General features: G+C 37.1%; 2 protein-coding genes across 6 annotated transcripts in view; one reads left to right on the forward strand and one right to left on the reverse strand.

Annotated features, from left to right (window-relative positions):
• The window catches only part of GIGYF2 (GRB10 interacting GYF protein 2), a 148,760-nt gene that overhangs the window by 52,629 nt on the left and 68,846 nt on the right, over window positions 1–27,285 (forward strand). For 4 of the 5 annotated variants that reach the window (XM_045078909.1, XM_004773488.3, XM_004773489.3 and 1 more), the window contains 3 exons: window positions 1,772–1,883; window positions 7,236–7,347; window positions 8,201–8,241. In XM_045078909.1, coding sequence (XP_044934844.1) covers window positions 1,772–1,883; window positions 7,236–7,347; window positions 8,201–8,241 — 265 coding nt within the window. The remainder of the gene's footprint in view (window positions 1–1,771; window positions 1,884–7,235; window positions 7,348–8,200; window positions 8,242–27,285) is intronic. The other variant, XM_004773490.3, reaches the window with a different exon arrangement.
• KCNJ13 (potassium inwardly rectifying channel subfamily J member 13) lies at window positions 12,401–23,716 on the reverse strand. Its single transcript, XM_004773493.3, has 3 exons — window positions 23,426–23,716; window positions 17,243–17,718; window positions 12,401–15,437 (listed from the first exon to the last, which is right to left on the reverse strand). Exons 2-3 carry the CDS (start codon window positions 17,700–17,702, stop codon window positions 14,815–14,817), a joined length of 1,083 nt encoding a protein of 360 aa, XP_004773550.1. The 5' UTR covers window positions 17,703–17,718; window positions 23,426–23,716; the 3' UTR covers window positions 12,401–14,814.

Genomic DNA, 27,285 nt, shown 5'->3' on the forward strand with positions numbered 1-27,285 from the left:
ACTGCATAGCTGCATAGAATTCGACACGTAGATGGCCTTTTTTTTTTTTTTTTAAAGTCAGGTGTGTGCCCAAGGTGGGGCTTGAACTCATGACCCCAAGATCAAGAGTAGCATGTTCTTATGCACTGACCAGCCAAGTGCCCCCTGATTTTTAAATTAGCTCTCATTGATTGATACTTAGGTGGTTCCTAAATTTGATTTTACAAACCATTCTGCAGTTTAACATCTTTCTGCTTTTGTGATTTTTCACATGTTTTACAAGAGAATTGTGTCAAAGGGTATAGACGTTTGAATACACTTTGAGAAATTGTCTTCCAGTCTACGGCCATACCACCCTGAAGGCGCCCGATCTCGTCTGATCTCGGAAGCTAAGCAGGGTCGGGCCTGGTTAGTACTTGGATGGAAGAAATTGTCTTCCAGATATGATAGAAGTTTGCACTTTCAGCTACTTTGTGTGAGGAAAGCATATGCAAGTTTCCCTACATCCTATTGATAAGTACATTTGAATTTTATACATGTTTGGTAATATGTTCATCTGCATGGGATCCTGGCATACATAATATGGCTAGCTCTGGACTCTTGTTTTTCCAGTGTTAGAATGCATCAATCTAGATTTTGGGACTTTATAGTCTTGCTTATGACCCTGAGATCATGACATGCGCTGAAATCAAGAATTGGATGCTTAACTATCTGAGCCACCCTGCTGCTTTTCTATCCAACTTTTAAGCCTCGCTTCTTGCCCCTCTGCAACGAGGATCCTTAGCTGCAGCCATGCACAAGTTGAATTTTCTTCATGTACCACAGCTCTGCATTTTTACACAAATGTCTGTGAGATTCTAAGGGTACAGAAAGTATTAAAATAAGCATATATTCCAACATTCTCTGAGTTTAAAAATGCTACTGCAGATTTTTCCTTCAAATAGCTAGGGTTTTTATATTTTTATAAATCATATTTAAGATTTTAAAAATCACTTCTTACTCTTCTTTTCCCAAGACCTTTGTATTCCATTTATCCAGAAGTGTCAACTAAACATTTTTAGCTCCCGGGCTTCCTGTATTCTTGTGTCTTCCTGGTCATATTTGAAGGTTTCCCACTCACTACTATCTTACTGCATTTGGCCCTATCCAGATTGGCTCTGGATGCAAGTTCAGGCTTATGACTGAGAGAATAGGGTTTTGTTCATTTTTTTCAAGCATTCCTTTCCCCCACTCCGTTAAGATGGTTGATCTTATTTATGTAGATTCTTATTTGGCACTTATTTATTTATGATTCTTGTCGTTCTGTTAAATACTACTTGGAGTTGCTAATTCATGTTAGTGAGCAGAATAAGGCAAAAATGATGATTTTTCTCCTTACCATGCTACTCTTGATTCATATTTCTTGTGATCATCTCTTGTTTATACCTTTCACTAGTTAAAGAATCCTTTCAAACCGGATTTCTTTTACTAAAAGTTTTCTCTATTACAGTGCATATTTACCCCATTTGTTTCTGGATACATTAGAGATTATTTAGTATTTCCTCACAGAATCTAGTATAGTACAATGCATTGGTGGTTTGTGTTTGTTGATCTGAAATGTTAATTTGAGATTTACAGGTAAAATCAGGTTTTGGATCATCTTAGGATGTGGTGTAGTTACGGTTTCCCATTGCTTGTATTTAATGAGATGCCATTTTATAGTTGAATGGGAGACGGGGAAGAGCAACATATGGTTTGATCTGTTTCATCCATTTTTTCTTTTTTCTTTTCTTTCTTCTTTTTTTTTTGGCAGAGAAACTTTTCCATGTCTGTAAATAGTGCTGCTGTCCTGCGATTGACAGGACGAGGAGGAGGAGGAACAGTGGTGGGGGCTCCTAGAGGTCGAAGTTCTTCAAGAGGGCGAGGTGAGCTTATTCATGTGGAAAACGTGATAACAGAGGGAGAGAGAAGTCACTTTAAACATATTTTAATACTTGATTTTTAAAAAACTGTTCTTTGACATTAACTGTATGCTAAGTGTCCTGAACATTTGTTTTCTGAACCATTTTTCAGGGTATCTGTTCCACAACCCCTGATTTGGAGCAGAGAAGGGTAATTCTTGAGTGTGAAGGATTTGAGATGGTCCTAGTTAACTTTGGCAGAACTTTATCCGTATTCCTCATGCCCAGGGAACCTTGCACTTTACCATAGCTCCCAGAAGTGTCTTGGCTGCTGGTGAGGCACTGAAGTCCCTGTAGGCCTCTAGGACACAAGATTTCTGTATAAGGTGGTGTGCCAGGAGTATCCCCAGCCAGAAGGGAGGCTTTAGGAAAAGCTGCCTCATCAGTACTTGGGCTGTTTTAGAGGTAGAGCAGAAATAATAAGCAGTCACTTATTTAACCTATGGTTTTATAGATATATCTCAGAAGAATTATTATTTTGATATTACTTGGGTTTTTTTTTTTTTTTTTTTTTTGCTGTCTGTTGTGTTTTGTGTTCACTGATTTTCTGTAACATAAAGATGTTTGTAATATAAATATTTAGCATTTCTCTCTTAAGGTGGTTAAGTCATAGCAGTAGCCTAAACGTATCCTGTTAAGTTTTTGAAGAGGTGCTTTAGAAGTGGAAAAATTGGGTATCTACAAAATTAGATGCCATTGTCTCTACATACCATACCACCTAGATTGACATGATCAAGAGTGTGGAATATTTAAATTATTTTTTTTAAGATTTTATTTATTTGACAAAATAAAGAGAGAGAGAACACCAGTGGCGGCAGGGTGGGTGGGGGGATGTAGTTGGAGAGGGAGCTTTGTGGGAGCTAGTACAGGGCTTGATCCCAGGACTCCGGGATCATGACCTGAACTGAAGGCAGATATTCAGAGACTGAGCCACCCAGGCACCCCTCTAAATTCTTTTTTCTTAAATTTATGCCTTATGAATAGAGTCATTTACATCTAATCTTTACAGAGACTATATGAGATTATGCATTCCTGTGAAGAGTTTGCTTTCAGTCATCCGTTCAGAATGTGGGATTGCAGGTGTGGTGAATAATGAAGAGGCTAACTAAAGTTCTGCACCTGTAGGCCAGGTACTATTACCAAGGTGTCATGGTTTTTCTTTCTGAATTTGTCAGTCTCTAGAACACCAGTTTTTAGCCTAAAGAGTTGTTAGAAAATACCTCTGCAACATAATACGGGGTGGTGAGATTTAGACATGTGTGTACTTCAGAAGCTCTACGTGCAGATTTCCACATGTAGTTAGGTTCCATTGGTCCAGAATTCTTCTGAGATCTGCATCTTGGTGGTGTGGTGGTGTTTTGGAGATGGCTCTGGCCTGCTACTTTCTATGGTGGGCTGGCAGCAGAAAGAGAGGTCACACTTAAGCAGTTTTGCCTCTTAAGGTCTTTAGGGCCATGAGTCCTACTGAGATGATAACTCAAGAAGTGTGCCCCACAAACCTGCTGTTTTTTGTTTTTGTTTTTGGTCCTGTATATTTAAAGAAAAAATTTTTTAAAGATTTTATTTATTTGAGAGAGAGCATGAGAGGGGAGAAGGTCAGAGAGAGAAGCAGACTCCATGTGGAGCAGGCTCCCGGGACTCCGGGATCATGACCTGATTCGAAGGCAGTTACTTACTTAACAAACAGGGCTACAGGCACCCAAGCCAGCTGTTCTATGTACTTCAAGGCATCACCAACTTTGTGTGCTGCAAATACTAACCACTCTATCCAAACAGTCTTTAAAAAGTTCTGTGTTGAGAAACAAAGATTGATAAATTTCCTCCTGTTTTATGATTTCTTTGATGTAGGGGGCTATCACATATTATCCTGCAATCAGAATTTAAACAGGGCATGTGCAAGATAGATACTGTGACAAAAGTAGTGACTTAATTGACATTGATGTGAACACATGGCATGAAACTAGCTGAATGAATGAACTGACTTTGGGAAAAACAGTTTTTTAAAAAAGATTTTATTTATTTATTTGACAGAGAGATCACAAGTAGGCAGAGGCAGGCATAGAGAGAGGGGGAAGCAGGGTGAGTAGAGAGCCAGATGTGGGGCTTCATCCCAGGACCCTGAGATCATGACCTGAGCCGAAGGCAGAGGCTTAACCCACTGAGCCACCCAGGCGCACCTAGGGAAAAACAGTTCTATACTATTGTCTGAACTGTGATTTCTTTTTCTAATGATTGCATAAGACCATTATCTGGTTTTGTTTTTTTTTCACTTAGTACTTTATTTTAATTTGTTGGCTAAGTAATGATTATTATGGCTTTGTTTAGAATGGGCAGAGCTAAAATTAGATGATTATTTTGGCTCTTTTTAACTTGAGGAACTTTGATGTGAAAATTCAGACTTCTAGACTTCTAAATACCATGAACTACTAAAATTTAAACAAACAAATGAGCGAGGAAACAAAGTTGTCATCTTTGTATTTTATCTGGTTAAGATGTTTAATAATACAGCAAATCTACATAGTTGTCAGCCACTTGTTTTCATCAGCATTAAAATGAAGTGGGGTGTGTGTGTGTGTGTGTGTGTGTGTGTGTGTATTTTTAGAGGAAGTATATTTTATTCTCCCAAAGTAATCTGATGAAATCTTAGACAGTAGGGCAGTTCTTTAAATACTTAGCTGTGTGAAAGATTCATCATGTTATGTATACTTGCTTTTTCTTTATAAGAACTTTATTTATAGATGATTTTGGTCCTTGTACTTTGGAGATTGTTCTTTATGTTGTACAAACTGGAGAGCTCTAGAATCTGATTATTTTTGTGTGCCCACTCATAAAACTTTAGTCTGATACCTTGAGGACCAGTACCAATGCTAGTTAAAACTGGCAGAAAATATTTTGTCTGTGGTTTGCTTGTTCTTCTGGCAACCTGAAGGCTGTTTTTTCTATTCATATTTCCAAAATAAAACTTGTTTTCAGGATGTCATGTACTTAATCGTTTACCCGAGAAAGTTGTTCTCTTTAGAAGAGGGGACTTTCACCCTTAAAAAATCATCATTGTGGGAATTCACCACAGTGTTATGTTTGTGTTGTACTGTTTCAGGATTTTATTTTTATTTATTATTTTTTTTAAGATTTTATTTATTTATTTGACAAACAGAGATCACAAGTAGGCAGAGAGGCAGGCAGAGAGAGGGGGGGAGGCAGGCTCCCTGCTGAGCAGAGAGCCCTATGCAGGGCTTGATCCCAGGACCCTGGGATCATGACCTGAGCTGAAGGCAGATGCTTAACCCACTGAGCCATCCAGGCGCCCCTGTTTCAGGATTTTAGATAAAATGTGTACATATCCTAAGGAGAGAGGTATTGGAACTGGGAGTTAACCTTAAGTTGATGTATATTTAGATTGACAAAACTGGAAGATAACTTTAAGATTATTATAGGTCAAGCCTAGTCCTCACTTCCATTTTATAGATGACGAATTGGATTATCTGGATTAGTTAAAAGGGTGCCCATTGTTCCTAAGATTACCCAGATACAATTGTGTGTGTTTCATAATAAGGTTGTATAAGGTACAACTATATTCTGAGGTTTTGATAAACTTTAAGGAAGAAATAGAAATCCTGCTGGATATTTGCAATAATTATTTAACTCAGTTGTTTTTAGCTTTGGAATGCATTCATGCTTTTGTTCAAGATTTGTCCTCATTTTTCTTCTTTTTTTAAAAGATTTTATTTACTTGTTTGATGGAGAGAGACACAGCGAGAGGGGGAACCGCAAGCAGGGGGAGTGGGAGAGGGAGAAGAAGGCTTCCCACTAAGTAGGAAGCCCAATGCGGGGCTCGATCCCAGGACCCTGGGATCGTGACCTGAGCCGAAGGCAGACGATTAAAGACTGAGCCACCCAGGTGCTCCCATCATCATTTTTCTTTGGGTGGGTTTATACTGTTAAAGAAGTCACGCTATGGATGATGGCTAAGATTTCATCTAAGTACAGCCCTGGACTCCCCACCCTTTCCCAGTTTTCTGACCTGTGTGTTGAATATAGATGTGCATTTTAGCTGAGAAAACCTCACATTGCACAGAAAGTATAAAGCTAAAAGTTCATATTTGCTTTCTGTCCCCAGATCAGCAATTGAATGTACATTCTTCCAGACTCTAACTGCAGCTCTATCATTTGTATAAGTGGAGTTATTTATTTATTTATTTTTAAAGATTTTATTTTATTTATTTGATAGAGATTACAAGTAGTCAGAGAAGTAGGCAGAGAGAGAGGAGGAAGCAGGTTCCCCGCTGAGCAGAGAGCCCGATGCGGGGCTCGATCCCAGGACCCTGAGACCATGACCTGTGCCGAAGGCAGAGACTTCAACCCACTGAGCCAATCAGGTGCCCTAAGTGGAGTTATTTATTTAAGTATTGGTCTTTGGCATGCTTTTGTCATTCAACAGGACCGTTGTAGATTTCTTTCAATGTCAGCATTTTATCCTCTGTGGCCTCATAGTGTTCTCCCAAATTATTTTATCACAATTAATTTACTGATTAGGTCGTTTCTGGTGTTTTACATTGCAACAAACTCCTTAATATATATTTATTTGCATATTTGTGTATTTCTGTTAGGATAAGTTGTAGTTAGAATTGTTGAGTCAATTTTTGATAGATCTAACCACATTGCCTTCAGTAAAAGCCAGTTTATCCTTGAACACCTAGAGCCTCTCAGTACCTCCCTGCATTTGGCACATTCTCACCAGCCCTCTGGTTCATATTTGATCCTGATAACTTTTCCTATTTGAAGATTTGAGCAGAGGGGAAAAGAGTGCCTTTGTTGCTGTGGAATATCCTTTATGGGTTAGTTCACAAAGTAACAAACCCTATGAAATTAGCTTTTCTGTGGAGTTAGATAAATTATTTTAACATTTATGCTTGGCTTTTATACTTTATCAGCTGTCTTTGCAAGCTCTCTAAATCTTTCAGTTTTGTTGAAAACAATCCAATAAATATCCAATTTGTAGTAATAGTTTATTGATCTTTTTAGAATTTTACTGTTGAACTTTTATGTCAAAGAACTGAACGTTGATACTGTTTCTTGTTCAGGCCTGGGACTGGGACTCTTATATCCCTTTCTAACTTGTTTCTCTAAACCTCCTGTGGTGTAGCCTCTTCGGTGCCATTATTGGTTTCTCAGGTAAAGATCCATCAGGCCTTGCTAAATGTTTAAATATAGATCTTCTCTTTGTGTAGCGACAGAACTTCAGAGATTAATCTTTGGTGTTGAATATGTTCCAAAGTTGACATCTGAGTATCATTTTTTCTGTTTTCTTATTTTCAGGCAGAGGCAGAGGTGAATGTGGTTTCTACCAAAGAAGCTTTGATGAAGTAGAGGGTGTGTTTGGTCGAGGAGGTGGCAGGGAAATGCATAGGTCACAGAGCTGGGAGGAAAGGTAACTAAAAGATCCAGATCTTGGTATAAAGGTTTCTTTGGTGTAAAAAAACGTGTTTTTCTGCTTTCTACAGAGGAGGTACTTCTGTGTATAGTTACACAGTTTCATTTAAAAAATGCTGTTAATTGAGTATCAAGCTATATAAATGATCCTTATTTAAAGGAAGAAACATTCTAGATAAATAGGTTCATTTGTTAGTGCCAGCATGGATATTTCATAGCTAATCAGATTTGCTGTTTGCTTAGCATTCAGTTGGAGGCATTGAAAATTGACATTTTATTGTTTGTTGCTGTTAGTCAAAGCATCGTCTCTGTTCTTTATGACTTTATGTGATGTCTGTTGGATGAGAGAGGGCAGTTGCACAAAGTTATGTGTACAAAGATGTCTACTGTGATGATGTTTATAATGTAGTTCTAAACAAGCCAGACAGCTTAATATCAGTGTGGTTTCTTAAATGATGGTACATCCACACAGTGGAATGCTTATGTAATCATTAAAGTTAGGATGATTTTGAAAATATTTAATGATGTAGGGAAATATATTTTTAAAGCAGTATATGAAACTATGTATAGCGTGTATCTAAAATAAATCATGTATCTAAAAAAATCTCTATAAAAAGAACAATTCTGGGTCAATAGAATCTAGCTTTTGGTAAGTGAGATAGTGGATATTTCTGTTTTCATCTTTGTGCTCTTCTGTATTTTCCAAATGTTAGGCAGTAACCATGCATTTGTTCTATAATTTGGAAAAGAAAGCAATGCTATTGGACCAAGATAGGGCAGTGGGTGTCATAGATGGGAAATCTATATATTACTCTCAAGTCTTGTTTGAAAACTTATTTTATCTTTTCTAGAGGTGACAGACGTTTTGAAAAACCAGGACGAAAAGATGTAGGTAAGGCTTGCTTACTGTTTTGAAGTATTTTTATCTGGATTTCATTGATAATAGTTGGTAACAAGGCTCAAAGATACATTTATTGAAAATTGACTCCATTACCTGCATCTCTCCAGTAGATGGGGTTGTAGCATCACTTGCATTTGTACTTCCATGGTTATTTAAGGGCTCTTCTGTATGAAACCAGGGGTAATGAACATAACCATTAGGATTTACATGGTTTAACTTTTTAAGTTTGTGTGTTCTTTGTGAGGCATATATTCTCTATTAAGACTGTCTGGTGAACTGAAATTCAGTCTCTTAACTCCTTTTTTCCAATGTAGATACATCTCATGGGGTGAGAAGAAAGAAGGAAAATGCTAGAAGGCTTGTTTTTGTATCAGGGAGCATGAATAATTCTTACTCTAGTGTTTTCTTTTTTGTTTTTGTTTTTTTTTTAAGATTATACTTATTTGTCAGAGATAGAGAGAGAGAGCACAAGTAGGGGGAACAGTAAGCAAAGGGAGAACCAGGCTCCCTCCTGAGCAAGGAGCCCAGTGTGGGATGTGATCCCAACACCCTGGGATCATGACCTGAGCTGAAGGCAGAGGCTCAACCGACTGAGCCACCTAGGCTCAGTCGGTTGAGCCTCCTAGGCATCCCAGTTACTTTCGTTTTTTATTCATCTGATTTTTTTTTTTTGACGTATAATCTTTTTGTCTTTTTTTCTTGTTTTGAGATGAGAGCAGTCAAAATAAATTATAGTTAAGGTAGCCACTGACTTAAAAGATGCATAGTAAGAGAACATGATTTCAGTGATTGTGGTTTATGTTAAAGAATCTGGGGCGCCTGGGTGGCTCAGTGGGTTAAAGCCTCTGCCTTTGGTTCAGGTCATGGTCCCAGGGTCCTGGGATCGAGCCCCACATCAGGCTCTCAGCTGAGTGGGGAGCCTGCTTCCCCCTCTCTCTGCCTGTCTCTCCCCTACTTGTGGTCTCCATCTGTTAAATAAAAAAAAAAAAAAAAGAATTAAAGAATCTAAAGGTTAAGATGGGCTTTCTGACTGATTAAAGGTACTACCTTCCAAACTGCCAGTAGGTGTTAATGTCTGAGAGGAAAAAAATGCTGATTCACAGTAATGTTGGAGTTATAAAAACCACATGCAAGTTCCAAATTCCCAGAAGTACCAGAAAAGTTGTCCACAGCATGATTATATCTGACAAGAATAAACATTTCTCAAAAATGTGTTAAGTATGTAAATATCACAGGGTGATTTGTGAATTTTTTTAACACTAGTAATTAAAACAGTCAAATTTGCATCACTGCTTTCATATCAAATTCATTTTAGCAGATCAGTAGTTTAAATTTCTCATTAACCTGACATCGGGAATGGTCAGTTGTATTTATATTGAGCATAGCACGAAATTTAGAAGTCTGGGTAGATAACTTACTATTAGTTGAATGGCTTTACTTGTATTGTAGACTATTGGATAAATATTATTTTGGGACAGTTTTTAGTACTTCTGCTCCCATCCATGTCTGATACAGTACTTTTGCCAGTGAATAGGAGAGATAATGAGGGGTAATTTAAAGAATATAGGGTTTCAGGTCAGAAGATCACCAGTAATCTAAGTTCTCAGATATTTAGTAGTCTCATAATGAATGGAGGTAGAATGCCTTACAGAATTTTTAGGATTAAGTAAGAGTGTATGGACTCCTCTTTATTTGTTCAACAGTTACTGAATTCCTATTCCTGTGATAGGCCTTGTGCTAGGTGTTATATAAATATTCCTTTTCTTTAGATGACAGTGTTGGTGTGTGATCAGATTTTCAAATCATTCGGTATTTAGAGGGTTAGCTGTAGAGTGGCACAAGTAGCACTTGAGATCAGAATTAAGATGGAACAAGAGATCAGATCTAATCAAATGGAAGTTTAGGGGTGCCTGGGTGGCTCAGTGGGTTAAAGCCTTTGCCTTCGGCTCGGGTCATGGTCCCAGGGTCCTGAGATCGAGCATCGCATCAGGCTCTCTGCTCAGCGCGGAGCCTGCTTCCTTTCCTCTCTTTCTCTGCCTGCCTCTCTGTGTACTTGTGATTTCCGTCTGTCAAATAAATAAATAAAATCTTTAAAAAAAACAAAAACAAAAACAAATGGAAGTTCAACAGCAGAAAATGGCAAGCAGTTCTAGTATAAACTCTAGAAATGAAGATATGGAGTAATGGTGTCATAGCATTCTGCTGGCGAAAGGCACAGCCTTCTCAGCTGACTACGGGCTCAGTGTTAAACCAGCAGCAGGATGGTGCCGAGCGCAGCATTTACTAGGACTAAAGTGTCCTCATGAGGCAGGCGCTAGGGACGCCCGCTGTCTTTTATGTTGACACAGGACAGCTTAAGTATTGTGTGCAGTACTGGGGCCACACCTGGAAGGGATCCATATGTTGGAGTAGGATGTTTGGCACATTTGACCTCCTGTGATGGGGGATGCATGAGGGAAAGGGGAGCTGTTTACATAGCAGACAAGAATATGGGCAGGACGGATTGGGGAGGAGGGTTTTTAGGGTTACTCTCTGCAAATATTTACTTAACAGTCATAAAAGAGGAATTGAACTTGATCTGTATGAATATAAAGGGCAGGTTTAAGGAGGCAGAAACTTGACACAATCTTAAGGCCTGATAGAGTTGTCTGAAAATGACTTGGGTTGCCTGGGAAAGCAGTGTTTTCCCTGTTAAGACAATAGCTTGATTTTAACTGTTTGACACATTGTCATACTTTGGTGGTTTGGATAGAGTGTAAAGTTCCTTTTTCATCGTTATTTTAACTATATTCAGTTTGGGTTATTTCCCCAACCACTCTTAAAAATACAGGGTTTTTTCCCTTTGCCTCTGTAGGTATATCTTTTAAAAGATGAGTTCCATAAAGCCAAGTTGATGTGAAGTGGTTAAGAATATAAGGAAAGTTTTTCTTACTAAAATATCAGGGCAAGTTTCACATACATATATTCAAATAAATCATAGTGGATTTTATTGAATGTTTCTTGACAAGATGCTCACTTCAAGTTGTATTAACTATGCTGATAATTCTGAGGCTTTCTTTTTACAAGTAATCCTCTTTTGTTGAAAATATTTGTAGATTAAAGAAATCTCATAATTGTATTGTGCACTCTTCAAGAACGGCAGTACTAAAGTAATTTGGTTGGGACAGGGTGATATATTTGGTCAGTTGTGAGATGTGCTATGACATCAAATTAAGATAATTTAAGTATTAAATGTTCCAGAATACCAAAGTTTCCAGAATGACTTTGTTGATTTTAAAATTAGAGATGGTTCATATCATATATTTACTTTTTATTTGGAGAGAAATGGGTGTGTTTACAGACATCTGGGCAAGAATCCTGAATATTTTCTGTGAACACAGTAAGGGAGAAATGTGGAGGTGGAGAAGGCCTCTAACCTTAGAATTATAATTGCTATTCAGTAGGAATTGATGGCTGGGGAGGGAGAGATCAGTTCTGGTAATAATCTTGTAGTATGATTTTGTGAGGGTGAAATTGGAAGATCATTAAGAAATAAAAATTGATCTAGTTGATACCATTAGGTTCAGCCCAATGTGATACCAATTAGTGCATTTTGGTGTGAAATTCTTTATTTTTTATTTTTTTAAAGATTTTATTTTTTTATTTATTTGACAGAGAGAGATCACAAGTAGGCAGAGAGGCAGGCAGAGAGAGAGAGGAGGAAGCAGGCTCCCTGCCGAGCAGAGAGCCTGATGCGGGGCTCGATCCCAGGACCCTGAGATCATGACCTGAGCCGAAGGCAGCGGCCTAACCCACTGAGCCACCCAGGTGCCCCATGTGTGTGAAATTCTTTAAAGTAGACATAGCAGCTTTTGGTTATAAGACTGCTGTTAGCAGTAGGTATTATAGGCTTATACGTGCATAGATCTAGGCCTTATGATTTTTAGTAATTACTTGTCTAGTTTGTTGGGATTGTCATGCTATCTGTATTGGTTTCCTGAGCATCTTTTCTTTTTTCTTTTCTTTTTTTTAAGATTTTATTTATTTATCTGACAGAGAGATCGAGAGAGAGAGAGAGAGATCCCATGTAGGTAGAGAGGCAGGCAGAGAGAGAGAGAAGGAAGCCGACTCCCTGCTGAGCAGAGAGCCTGATGCGGGACTCAATCCCAGGACCCTGAGATCATGACCTGAGATGAAGTTAGAGGCTTAACCCACTGAGCCACCCAGGCGCCCTCCTAAAGCACTTGTAAAGTTAATTCCAACGTGGTCTTCCTAGTCATGTGTCCAAGATAGCGTCACTGGGCTCCAAGGTTAGTGAGCCAGAGAACCAGGAGTTAGAGCTGCTGTTCCCACCTCCCAGTACTTACCCCTCTTTGCGTTTGCACTCCCTTCTCCTGAAAGGATACTGATACCTTAGCAGAAAACTTAATCCTTAATGTAGAAACTGTGATTCTCTGAAGTAAGTGAAAGAATCATGAACAGTGCTTTCAGAAGCTTTCAACTACCTAGACAGAAGTTTTTGATTGCATTTCTTAGTTGTCTACTTGTGAAAAACATTTATTAAGTAGCATTAGTATATCAACACAGTTGTTTTGGGTGTGTGTAGAGAAGTCACATCTAATTTTCAGATTCAGAGCTTATATATACATAGTGTACTTTGGGAGTTCTGTGACTTGGATGGGGAACATGCTGGGTCTGTGGAGAGACTTTTCCTGGATCTGCTCACTTCCTTCTGTTACTTTGAGCAGCTTCACTTAAGTAGTGGAGTTGTGATCTGTGTAAGTGATGTACAGCTCTTAGGAAAAAACATACCATGTAAATCTTTGATACTACTTTATTTTTACAGGTTAGATGAATCTGGTTCCTTTATTATAGAAATAAGAATTCGTGCTGTCTGTATGTGTTAACGACAGTTCTGGGTTGGAAAAAAATTCTATTGGTCTGACTAGTGTTTAAGAATGCCTAAAGTTTTTAAACAGCAAAAGTTTACAATTACTAAGTTTCTGTGTCCTTGATATTTTTTTTGTTGTTATTGCTCTTAGAGCACTCCAGAGTACTTTATTTTCTTTTCCTTTTCATCAAAGAGTAGAAAAATGTGACTTGCTGCTCCGTCCTACTCTTCACAACTGATTGCCTTTACTAGGCTCGTGTTTATTTCATGGGATGATTCCTGGCTGGATCGTTATTAATGGGGAGAGTTAAGTCTTTCATTTTTCCTACTAAACCTGAATAAGGGGAATTCAGAAAAGAAGAGCAGCCATGAATCTACTTGAATTCTGATAGGGTAAGCTTTTTTGGTTTTTGTTTACTTTAAGGACAGTTTTTTTTTTTTTTTTTAATCAAAATTAAAAGTATGCAGAGAATGGTTATAAATTAAACTGGAGGTAAGGGGAAGAGTTCATCTAACTATATGTAAAATAAAAATTGAAACAGAGAGAGCATAATTTTCATGGAGTATTAGACTTGGTAAGAAATAATAGAGTTTATCTATTCCAACCTCCTACTGGTGAATAAACACTCATTTTGTGTTTGTAGAAAAAACTATTTGAAGTTGGAAACAGGAATTTGGGTTTGAAAATACTTTGTTGCCCAATTTTTTGATTTATCTATTGGAGATGTTTTTCCTATTTGATATGTAACTAAACCTTTATAACTATAGAAACTTAAATATATTTGCATTTATGAGTTACTTAGGGTGTCATTTTTTTTATACCATTGTATAGATCATAGGTAAGAAGGGAATGTTTTTACTTAGGTCAGAAGCCATTCAAATGAATCATTGATTATAATTTTTAAATCACTATTTGATTTTTATGCAAGGTGGCTTTACAGTAGATAGAATTTTGCATCTCCTTACAAAAATACCACCTTATTGGTTTCATTCAGGCTGGATCTGTTACTTGATCTGATCAGTTTCTACCACAAATACATGAACATGTGCATGTGTTTGAGTATCATGCTGAAATGCTTTTAGAGCTATGTATAAATCTATACTTTGCTGGTTTTTTTGTGTGTAAATTTTTGTTCTTAGATGTCAAAAAATTAAGGGGGTAATACTTACTCCAGTTTTGTAGTATGAAGAACCAGAGGAGTGATCTTGTTGTCTTGAAAAAATAACAGTTTTAGAAGGATGTTCATTAAATATTGTGAAATCATCATTCTACCCAGGGAGCTAGGTTTAAGACTAGACTGCTGCTTCAACTTGCAGATGAAAATGAGAGATTTGTGGTTGATTTTAGAGTTTGGCTGTGTTAAACTTAATTGTCCTGTTTTACCTTCATTAGTGGTATCATACCACTTTATTATAAATCCACCAATATTTCTGTATAAATATCTGTCATGTTGAGATGCATTGATTTCAGCAGATAACCACAGATACAAACTTGTAAGGTAGAATGTTATATTTCCAGAATGTGTATTGTTAGCTCAGCCATTTTTATGGACACAGGCTTGATTACCATGATGTAATCGGAGAGATGTAATCAGCATTGAAAAAAGAGAAAACATGAGATATGAAGAAAAAGTAGCTGCATAACTGGCTGCGTATATTTAATACATTAAAAAATAGGGTGTAATGAAGACATCTTATTCAGTCAGTCCTGTTTCCGAGATCTGAAAATTGTCCATGCTTTGTCCGTTGATACGGATGTCCAGGTCAGTCCTGTTTGGGCTCTTGGAGACTAGAGGAGTTGGAAGTTCAGGAACAGTCTTGTCAAAATTCTCCATCTTGATTTGATATTCACCTTTGGAACCCCGGGTCAACAGAGAGGCAAAACAGTGATGTAACATGATCTCGGAGGGTAGGTAGGACGTCCTCCTTTGGCATATTTCTCCAGTGCCTTCCTGCATTGCTGAGAGGAACACAACTAATTCAAAGTGGGGAGGACTTTCATGCTGGAGCAGAGTAGCCAGAGGACTTGATGGTATAATGGAGTGATAGTAGGTTAGTGGAAAGATAAAGAATGGACATTCCTCAGAACTGATGCCATCAAGATGGAAGTCCACACTGGTCTGGTTGAGTTCACCGTTTTCTCTTTCCTGATAGAGTACAGCTGAGACCCGGACACTGGTCAGAGGGCTAGGTCGAGTGTTGGCCACTTGGAAAATTAGATTAGGTTTGCCATCTATGTGAGCTACTACTGCTAAGTCTGTAAAGCGAATTGAGAAAGCTCGATTTTTTGGCCGGGCAATCTTCGCCACAAAGGCACCTAAATTAGAAATCATTGAATTTTTTTAGAACGAACACTTAAAATATGAATACCTTTTCTGAATGAGAAGGATGTATCAAATAGTTATACATTTTTTGATGCCATGCCTTCCAAGTGAGTCAAGAATTGATGAACACATTGATTTGGGTAGTCTCATTTGCCTGAAGAATTTTTCACAATGTACATAAATCCTTATTTAAAAGCTGTGATTTCAAAAGGGTTAAGCAGAATTCATTTTGTTACATAGAAGTGTAACTTCGTCTTCTCATTTCTTATAAAGTGTAAGAATGGTCATTTATTACATTTCTGCCCCCACTTAAAAAAAAGTAACAGAAAATAAATGAATTTCATTTGTAATGATATTGTTTCAAATTGAAGTAAAAATTAGATTGAGAATAGGATGATTTTGGCGTAGGGAGGGGACAGTAGAATGCGTGACACATTTTGAGCAGTTTTTTAATCTTTGAAACTTATATAACCTTCCCTCCTCTTTTTATTTTAGAAGGCTCTGGCTCTGTGGTGATTTCAGTGTACTTTTCCAAAGTGCATCTTCTGTGTGCCCCCAAGCTGTGGGTCAGGATTTCTTAACTACTTCAGTGCCTCAGATCTTATTGGCAGGCTGGAAAGATCTGTGGACCTCTTCTCAGAGTTATGCTTTAAGTGCATAAACATAACATACATATATGAAGGTAGCAAAATACACTGAAATTGAGTTGAACATTTAAAAAATTATAGTACTATATGTGCTTTTTTAATGCACTAAACAATAAAATATAGTGGCGGGTTTAATAGTATACTTTTGAAGTACTGTAGTGGGATATGAAAATATCTGTGATTTCTATTTGTATCAGAGTTACCAGTATTGCTGATACTATTTTTTTGTTGTTGTTGTCTGTTTGTAGTAGAAGGACATGACGATTTTCAGTTAGGCGCTAGTGAAAAAAGATTCAAGTTTTTCCTAATTTCATGGATCCTCTAACTTTTATCTAATGACTGACCTAGTTTAAGAATTCCTGTAGGGAAGTTAAGTGATTTGTTACAAATTATAGAGCCAATTGGCAGCACACTGGACTTCATTCCAGATTGTTCTTCATTTGGCCCGTCACTTAACTTTTTCAGAATATTATTGTGTAATGTGTTAAAGTCAGGTCTTATTTTTTGTTTTTTGATTTTTAAACTATATATATATCACTTATAAAAGTGACACTAGCCCTACTTTAATTAGAGGAAAGTCTAATGTGTTATCAGGGTTTATAAATAAAATTTCATAATCTTTGTAACCATATTTCCAGTAAGGATGTGTATACTTACTTGATCTCTAAATATAATGCTGACTATTGTGCTCTAGGATCACTGATGAAGAATAAATGTTGAACAGATAAACTCAGAGGAGGATATTCTAACCCAGTAAAGGGAAAAAAAAAATCAACATTTCTCTGTTAGGTAAAATGATTGTCAAAATATGCATTTAACATATTTATCCACTTATTTGACGAAGTAATTAGCTTATCTGAAAAATGCCTTTTAGACCTCTTGTTAATATTTTTTGGTGTAAGATGTTGCTGCAAGTTAGTGTCATAATGGTCCTTTTTTTCTTTAGGAGTTCCAACAGGTAAAATTTAAGTGTAGAGTCAGGTTTCTTATAATGTCACCTCTCATTTGGCCCTAGACTTTTCTTTTTCAATCTTCGACATTACCTGCTAATAATGCAAATTAAATTATTCTACAGCACGGTTGCTTATAACTGAATCCCCTTCCCAAACCACTTGTAATTTTTTTTTTTTTTAAAGAACAAAAATAATTACCTGTGATAAAAGCCTCTAGCATGAGGCCTAGGAGCATTTGTATGGCAAGTAAGGCGATTGCACTTGGACAGTCACCACTGGGGAACATGGTACCGTAACCAATTGTGAGTTGTGTCTCCAGGGAGAAGGAGAATGCAGCTGTGAAACTGGTGATGTACTTCACACAGATAGTGTGGTTTTCAGGTGGGGCATCATGATCTAGTTCCAGATCACCATTCATCTCAGCTAGAACATACCAGAGCACTGCAAAGACAAGCCAATGAACAACAAAAGAAGCAGAAAAGACCAACATCATCCAGCGCCAGCGCATGTCCATTAGGATTCCCCAAGCATCTCGCAGATATGCAAGACCTCTTTGAGCACCATCCATTTGAAGTGTGCTATGGCCGTCCTTGGTGACCATCCTCCGGTAGCTCTGAGTTAGAAGAGGAGCAATAACTTTGCAGTTACTGCCATCCATTTCAGACTGTAATTATCTGAAACCAAGAATAAATTAGTAAGCTCTTAACTGTTTTACAGTTAATACTAATAAATTCTGAGACCTCATTCACTTGCTGCTCTCTTTGGAATGCTTCCCTGGCTACTGGGCAGACTTTCCCAGTCTGACAGCTCTCTCTCTTTGCTCATCACAGAAGGGGGCATTTATTGACTAAGCCATTCAGTTGCTACCTTATCATGGCTTGCCTTAGGCTGTCTGTTATTGTTTCCTTGAATGACTGTTAAAATATTGTTTGGCATTTTAATATTTCCAAGTATATTTCAAAATCACTGAAGGTTGGTGTTATGGTTTGTGTCTCTTTGACATCCTTGTCTCTTTCTTGCTCAATTCCAGACATAAAGTATTTATTGGTTTGACTAAACATATTTGTGTAAATAACAATTTTTCATAATTAATAATTATGGATAATTCATGACTAAAAGAAATAAGTTAGATGTATGTACTCCTCTGTGTAAATAACTAGAAATCATTTGAAAATGTATTGTTAAACTGCCTGCAGATGTTTTGAAGCTGAACTCTGCCCTATGACAGGACTAAACTTTTAGAGATCCATAGTTCTAATGTATGCTTTTTAATTAGCCTCTTCAAAGTTTTATGAATAGGCTTTGTTTTTGTCACTTTGCAGCCATTTTCATGGATTCTTTCCATGTCTAATGGATTGCCATCCTCTGAATATTCTAGATTCTGATTAGATTGTGGGGTGAGGAGAAAATTATTTTCTTGGAAAAATATGAGATTCTAGGTGGAGATTCCTAGGTAATACGAGTTTTTTGTTTTTGTTTTGTTTTTAAGATTTTATTTATTTATTTGAAAGAGAGCACAAGCTGGGACAGATTGGGGAGAAAGCAAGCAGACTCCCTGCTGAGCAGGGAGTCTGATGTGGGGCTTGATCCCAGGAGCCTTGGATCCTGACTTAATTTGAAGGCAGATGCTTCACCGATTGAGCCACCCAGGTGTCCCAATAACACTAATTTTGAGAGTAAGTAAGCCAGAAAAAAAAGCTTCAAGTTTAATGAACTAAAATAACCATTAAGGCACCAAATGGCAATTTTAAAACATTTTTAAAGATTTTATTTATTCATTGGAGAGAGCGAGAGAGAGAGCACATGCGTGTGTGTGCACACAAGAAGGGGGGAGGGGCAGAGGGAGAAACAAGCTCCCCGAGTCTGATCTGTGGCTTGATTCCAGGACTCTGGGATCATGACTTGAGCCACCCAGGTATCCCCCAGATGGCAAGTTTATTTGTTTGTTTAAGATTTTATTTATTTGAGAAAGAAAGAGAGGGAGAGTGAGAAGAGAGCGTGAGAGGGAAGAAGGTCAGAGGGAGAAGCAGACTCCCCGTGGAGCTGGGAGCTCCATACGGGACTTGATCCCCAGGACTCCAGGATCAAGACCCTGAGCTGAAGGCAGTCGCTTAACCAGCTGAGCCAACCAGGTGTCCCCAAATGGCAATTTTTTTTTTTTTTAAAGATTTAGTTTATTTATTTGACAGAGAGATCACAAATAGGCAGAGAGGTAGGCTGAGAGAGAGGGAGAAGCAGGCTCCCTGCTGAGCAGAGAGCCTGATGCGGGGCTCAATCCCAGGACCCTGAGATCGTGACCTGAGCCAAAGGCAGAGGCTTAACCCACTGAGCCACCCAGGCACCGCCCCATGGCAATTTTTAAAAGGTAATTAATGTAATTAGTTTTTAGCTGTAAACAGTTGAACTATAAAACAGTAGGTATGCTTTTCTCTGTGTGTTGAGAAGTCGTCTAAGGTATGCTTTCTGTGTGTTGATTCTTGCTTATATCAAAGGTGTCTTAAGACTTTTATGTGGAGCCTCACAGGAACAGAATGGAAGATGCAGCTATGCTTTCCCTTTCTTTTTGCCAGAGGCCAGTGCTAGGAATTTACATTTGACTCTGCCTAGCTGCTTTCCCTCAGAAATAGATGCTCTGGAGAGTATTGTGTATTCCCTTCCTTACTTTTTGCATGACAATGGCACTTAAAGACTAGAGGCTTTTGGAGGAGCGTGTTGCTTGGGCTTGCTGAGTCCTTCCCATTCTAGAGAGAGACTTTGGGGCTGTGGGCCTTCTTGTGATACTGGTATTGGACATTGGCCAGCTGGGTATATACTTTCCCTCCTCCCCTGAGGCTAATTTAACACGTATTGTGATATTAGAGACATTCTCTTGTATTTTCTTCAGATTGTATTACTCATGGAACACTGGGATAATGGTTAAAGTGTATTTAGAGTAGCCATAGAGATAACCATTTTATTTTCATATTATAAAGTCATTAATGCTTTATAATTCATTATTCTAACGAGTGGTCATTATCTTTTGTGTTTTTTTTTTTCTCAGCACAGCTATTTAATGACTCATTTTGTTAGATTTTTAAGTGTTTTAGGAGACCTTATCTGTTGTTTTGAAAGTAAACAACAACAGCAATAGTAAAATTTTCATAGGCACTGTGCTAGGTACCTTCTATATTGCATTGTCTCTAATTCTTTGGTATCTCAGCAAGATAGTTTTTTTTTTTTTAATATTTATTGAGAGAGGAGAAGAGTGGGGGGAGGGATAAAGGAAGATGGAGAGAGAATCCTCAAGCAGACCCCACCCCCTCCCCTGCCATGGTTGCAGAGCCCCACACCAGAGGTGAGTCTCAATAGAGAGATCTCATCCTAAGATCATGACCTGAGCCAAAATCAAGATTCAGAAATCTAACTGACTGAGCCACCCACGTGCCCCAGCAAGATAGACATTATTGTCCCGTTTTCTAGATGATGTCACCAAGGATTAGAAACATACACTAGGTAGATGGGGGCCTTAGATTATTTGTATTATTATCCACATCTGGCTAACTTTACAGGTTAATTTTCTTACTACAAGAAGCTATTTAGAAAGTTTGGTGAAAAAATCTTTCCCAAGATGACTGACCTTGTATTCATAAGATAGTCTTTGACAGCCATGTTTTTAGCATTGCTAGTAGATGTTCTTCTGGTCCCCATAACTATCTCAGGTATCTGTCTTAAATCATTGTTAACCCCATACATGATTCTTATGACAGTAATGATTAAAAATATTAGCCAGTATGTATTACTTATTATGTGGCAGGAATTATACCAGTTACTTGTGTTAACTTATGTGAAGCCCATAGGCAATGCCTGGTGCAAAGTAACCTTTCAGTCTTGGCTGCTTTATTATTATTAATGTTCCTTATCTTTTGAAATAGTAAGTACCATTTTAATTCCCATTTTACAGATAAACTGAAGCATAGTGAGTTTCCTAGGATCCCAAAGGTAGTAAGTGTTAATGAATTCCATACCAAGTCCAGAGTTCAGAGTCAGTAATGTTTTGCTTCAAAAATAGACATTTTGATCCTGGTTAGCCTTTGTGAATAATACTACATTCCATTTGACTAGTTAATTGTTTAAGAGTCATTACAGAATATTTGGTCTTTAGGAGTGTTTAGGTTTAGACCTGTGATTTGTAGATAAGAAATGTATTTTCAGTTAAAGAAGACATAAAATTTGAAGATCGGCACAACTACAATTACTACATAGTCTAATCTTTTGGATATTATAAACCAGTACAAATTAAAGCAAAATGTGGAGAGGAGACTTCTTACATAGCATTTCCAAATTTGTATTTTGTCAGGTGAGAAAGTAATTTTTAGAACGTATCATACTAATTTTATAAAAGAAAATGCATTTTTGACACTTGAAGAAGATATAATAAGGAATGATAATAGTCTGCCTTCAAAAGATTGTAAACCACTGCACTGTCCTTTACGGTTTTTTTTTCTTCTTTTGAGGTGAAATTGGTTTGTAACATTATATTAGTTTCACCTTTGTTGTTTGTTGCTTCCTGCCTATGTGAAAATGCCCATCATTTACCTTGTACCCTAGCGCTTACTGCAATTAAGGAACCACTGTCCTGGTGAATGCTACTAATTGCTGATTGTTTCATGGTAGTTTTTTTTAGGAGGGAAAGTTCCTTGACTCTTGATTTTCAACCTACTTTATTAAGTTCTAAAACTCATTACTCAGGGAGATAGCCTTTCTGTATATATTATAGCTAACAAAAGTATTATCATTTGGGCTTTTTGAGGGTTATTACTTGTTACCTACAGCTTTGTAACAGTCACTATAGGCTTCAACAATTTCTTTTTTTCTCTTGCAGCTAACTAAATACATGGAAAAGCCTGTGAACAGGAATGTCAAGGCTAATATCTAAACAGTGAAGCATTCTCCTTTTTATGTACATGCCAATCTTGTTTAGGTTGTGTGGTGGGGTGGAGTAGTTGAGAGAATAAGATTTTGATCTCCATTTAATGGATTCATTTTTGCATTCATGTAAGCATTATGGGTTAGTAAATGAACATCAGGTGGGAAATCTAGCGGACCCTGCTCTGGCTCTGTTGGTTCCACAGCCGTGTCAGCTGGGCAAGGCACCCAATCTCCTTGGCCAGCCTTCTTATATTAAAAAAAGAGAGAGATGAAAGGGAATTAAGTAACATGCTCTCTTTAAACTTTGTAAGTTTAAAAATTTCATTTCCCTCAACTGACAGAGGTTTTCTAGATGATATTTTTTCTTTTTTCTCCTATGTCGTTTTACATTTGCTTGTATGGTATTTAAAAATTACATTATTGTTGCCTGATACGTGTAGATTTTCTCTCCAAGTAATTTTCATATCTTTATAGGTGTACAAATATCCGTTGAATGTGTTTTTGTTTTGGTTTGTATTTATATGGTTCTCACAAACTGAGCCCAGTAGAAAATAAAATTGAAGCTTAGGAAGGTTTGTTTGTATCTCTGTGTGTGGGCTGTAAAGTATTTGCTCATTTACAGACTTTGGTGGAAAAAAATAATACTTTATAAAAATGATAGTTTGGCTGCTTCATTGGCTGTGAAAATTAGGATTCATTTTTCTCATTTGGTTTGTAGCACTTAAAATTGCATATTTTCTATTGCCATGTTGTAAGGTGGTATTGTAGTTCATATTAAACAGTTAAGATAATAGGCTATAAATACAAATGTTAAATGATCACAGTATTACTATGTATTTGCTTATAACTGGTGTAAAAACTGTTTAGAGTCTTAGAATCATCTCTCTTACCCTCTATAATTGGGGCAAACAGTGTGAGTTCTAACTCTCTTATATAAGCTCAGAGATTCTTTTCTATTTTAATTTCTTATTTGTAGAAGCATCTACTAATTTCGGTAGTAGTTCTGGCTTTAAAAAGACATTTAAAATTAAGTATTCATCACTTTTCATGGCTTAAAAATATATTTTGGGGGGGCTCATTTGTTCTTGTACACTCATGTTGGTTTTTTTAATCCCTTCCAAAAGAAAGATATATATATATATTTAAAAGCCAAGGAAGGGGGATAAAAACAAAAAAGCCACTGTATTTTTTCTAGGGCCTTTCCTTTCTACTGATTTCCATATTATAATGCGGAATTAGTATTCATTTAATAAAACAGGAAAATTTCTAGTAATGCTCTCAGATGGGCTATTAATTCCATTTTCAAAATTTAAGGAAAAAGCATAAAGAAAATTAATGTATGATTCTAGAGGTAGTATCTTTGTTTTAAAAATCTATTGGCGATGTCTGGCTCTGTCCCTATTTGCCACTCAATTTCTTTCTCTGTTCCCCTTAAGGAAAGAAATAAGAATGAATATTATTTTATGTACTCACCAGTTCTTTTGCTGGGTCAGCTTGTGTTTGCACAGGTAGGTCTTGAGGAAACTTGCGGAGTCTGTTTTTTGATAAGGTAACTTTAATCTACAAGTCTAGCTTGTAAGTTCTCTTCTTGGACTGGGTTTACAGTTCACATTCCTCTGTTTATAATGTCGTGGGGGCTAGTTTCAACTGAAGCTGATGTGATTGGTCACTTAGTCTGCAGGGGGGCCAATTAGCTCTGATCATGTGGAAAAGAATGCTGGTTTGTTAGGAAGTCTTTCTTTACCCAACACAAACCTTAACAATTCTGGAGAAAGCCTCCAGAACTGACTTGGAGAAGGGGTGCATTTTTTCCCTCTAATCAGGACCGGTCTTTAGTAAGTTTGCATAATCTTACTTAAGAGTTTATTTGAAAGTTCAAAGGGATAAAATTCCCTGCAAGATTTCCTTTCAGCCGTCTTTCCTTATATAGCATGTTGAAGTGTGAGATACTGCCTTTACTATTCTTTTTAAAATTTTTTCTCCATTTCTTTGGGGAAGATTTTCCTTGGGTGAGGACTTCTAGGCATGAATTAATTAATTGATTTTATTAGTTTTCTTTTCATATTCCACCTCACTAGAATGCCACTAATTCTAGAACTGGTAATGTATGTAATTTAGTTACCTGAATTTTGGGGAGGAGGGGCAAGGACGCAGGCTTTTTTTTTTTTTTTTTTTTTTTTTTTTTAAAGGCTATGTGGAGAGATCTCAAGTAAGAATAAAAATTGTTTGGTACCTTGCACTTGTCTTTGAAAAACACACATATGTGAAGGAGCTGAAGAATTTTCTTAAGGCATGCTTTAGTAACGTTTAGGGAATGATTTTCTGAGAAGCATATGGTTATGTGCAGTAAGATGAAGTGTTCAGGGTACAGAAAATTTAACTTAACATCTAAATAGTGTTCAGCTAGAAAACTTCTGTGATCCAGCTTGTAGCAACCTTGAAATGAGCTATGGGTTGGCTTTGTGTAATGCCTTTACTGAGCAGTACTTTTCTCCACCTCCATTAGTTGCTGATTTTAAAACTTTGATCAAATGTCACATGTAAGAGGATCTGAGAAACAAAGGCTGTGATTGTTCAAAGTAAAATCATGGAAGAAGGCCTGCTGGGAAAATTATTAATGTAGACCAATATAATGCTACTTAGAAGGTAAAATCCGCCTTTGTAGATTCCTTCCCCTCCCCCACAATTAAGAAAAATATTAATTCCTTCTTTGTTTTATGAATGCCAAACATCTTAGTACAAGTTCAGACATAACATAGGAAACTTTGACCTTCAGAACTAGAGAAGGTAAAAGCATAAAATAGGGACTTGAGATGTGATGCTTATTGCCTACGCACACTGGTAGGGAATTATACTTTATATCAATTGACAGTTGATGGATTGCGGGGGTAAAAAAGCCAGAGGAAATACAGTGTGACACCGCCTTTAAGAAAGCATGGGAGTGTATTTGCCATGTGTCCTGCATCACCATTATAATTAGCCAAGATGGTGAAGGATTTTACAAACTTAGAAGCCTCTTTCCATAGTATACTCTGTTTCAGAATATGTTAAGGCAAAAATGATTTGGCAAAATGATTGTCAAGAAAGAAATGTCTTAAGGGAAGAAGGGTTCTGGTTTCTTGATTTCTACAATTTGAAAGTCTTGCTATGGTCTGTAGACTCGTTCCTAGTTGCTAATTATATGGATATTGTAGACTGGTTTTGGAGTGTCCACTGAGGAGCATAGTACTCCCATTTTAATAGCCTGAGCAGTTCAGTTTCTTTCTGGTTGAAACCTCAACCAGGTTAGTTGAGATGTAACTGATACTGGCATAGATGGTATGTAAACTTCACCTTAAAACACATGGTCCCTTCTATCTAAACAGAGTTACTGATTAGAGTTGGAGATGGCTCTAAAACATTTCTTCTGTGAATGAACATAAATGCTAGGTATCTGTTCTCTGATTTATTTTTTATTAAAAATTTTGATTAAGCAAGGTGCCAAGACTAAATACATTGTTCTTCATTAAATTCAAATCTCTGTCCCTGAAGGTGTTTGATTTTCTCTCTGGCTAAAGTAATCTAGTATATAGTCTGTAACTATACCAACTTGTACTTGAGAATAACAAATGCTGTAGCTGGAGTGTAGTGTCCTGCTGTGTGCATGAATAATCTCCCAACTTTGCAACTTTAGCCCTGTCTCCTCTGTTCTTTCTTACATGGTGTACTTCGCTTTCTTTAGAAAGTGCCTAGTCCCTTTCCAGTTCTGCATCAAGTCCATCTATTAATCTTCTTCTTCCCCAGAGATCTAAGGCAGTGCCTGGGTATAAACCATCAGATGACTGTACATGAGGCTTGTAGGGTATGGGGTATATTCAAAGCACAAGAGTTATTTTTTCAAGGAGATTTTGATATGCTGCAGCCCCTCCAGTGTGTCTCCCAGCCAGGAACTGTTGTGTTTTTGGGAACAATGTTAATGAGTGGAGCAGTTTCTAACCTCTTAGGAATTAGGATGGGGAAAAAAGTTACAAATCTCTGGATATAAGATTTAAACTTCTCCTTCCTAGCCATGGTGAGTTTTGTTTACAAATGATTATAGGGAAAGAAAGTAAATAACAACTGGATGGGATTTCCTTTCACTACTTTCTCTGGTGTTAGAAAATATTTTTAGTGTTGATCAGAGACTATATATCTGAATAGAGGAATACAAAGTTTCTTCCTAGAAAAATTTGCACATAAACAAGCTTCAAAGTCTGTCCCATAATTCCACTTTTGCTTTTGGAGTTTGGGCACTTGTAAGTTCCAAGTCTCACAGCTGTAGATTTTATTGGCTGAGTGCCTCTTTGCTCCATCTGAAGTTTTCCATAAACACCGTTTTTGGCTATGAGTCAAACATGCACACAGGTGCCCTTTTACTGCTCTTTCTCCTTAGGAAGTCTACTCAATTAGACCAGACTAAAACCAATATTACATTTTAATTTTATTTTATTTTTAGAAGAACCCTATTCATACTTAATACATTAAGTCAGAAACAACCAAGTATTTACTGCCATTGGGAAAATGTTTATGTATGTTGTACATTTACATTTTAGCACCTTTTATACATTTTCAGTTACTGTTGATATAAGAACATAACATGTATTATATAGATATAGTTTGATTATAAAACGGTCATGTTTGCTACATTGAAAAGAAGAAAATACATTTTAAATTTGTGTTTATCTTTTGTTGAAGGTCATAGATACCTTTAGGACTCTACAAAAACCTTAGACCCTTTTCCCTGATAAAAGAAAACATGCCAGCGTAATATGTGCTTCTAGTTCAAAGAAGTTCAAAGTTACTCTCTAGTTCAAAGTTACTTTCAGTCTTGTTTACAAGTTATTCTGTTAAGAATTTAAGAAGTAAACTAAAATACTTGGTTATTCAACTTGATTATTGTGCTGGTATTATGGTAGGAGGAGGACTTTGGTTTGAAATGCTGAGAATGGCCTTTTGGATGTTCCTCATGGGCCACTGTGGAATTCTGGAGTTTGTAGACATGAAGGGAACTTTAGGTAGCATCCTCTAAGTAGCCTGGGAATGACTTCTGATATTTAGCTTTTATTTTAAATTATATTGGTAATACACAAATGTATATATATTTTTTAAAACAAATCATATAGATCTAATTATCTCTGACATTTTCACTCCCCACTCAGATATACACAAATACAAATATACTGTAATCGTTTACGTAGTAAAAGATGTACTTTGATGTTTTAGAGCAGTTCTTGCATGCAGTATAAGTTTAGTAGTAGTTGGAAATGTTTATTTTATTAGATGGTGCTTGAAGTTATTTTTTCCCCTCAAAATAA

The sequence above is a fragment of the Mustela putorius genome, unplaced genomic scaffold (assembly GCF_011764305.1).
Source record: "Mustela putorius furo isolate JIRA1106 unplaced genomic scaffold, ASM1176430v1.1 tig00000275_pilon_pilon_pilon, whole genome shotgun sequence".
NCBI classification, from domain to species: Eukaryota; Metazoa; Chordata; class Mammalia; order Carnivora; family Mustelidae; genus Mustela; species Mustela putorius.

Excerpts from the sequence above, each read along its gene's own strand:
- KCNJ13 (XM_004773493.3), bottom strand. The coding sequence starts at position 17,702 with ATGGATGGCAGTAACTGCAAAGTTATTGCTCCTCTTCTAACTCAGAGC. Across the intron at positions 15,438-17,242 it reads GCTAGAGGCTTTTATCACAG|GTGCCTTTGTGGCGAAGATT; the intron begins GTAATTATTTTT and ends TTTCTAATTTAG.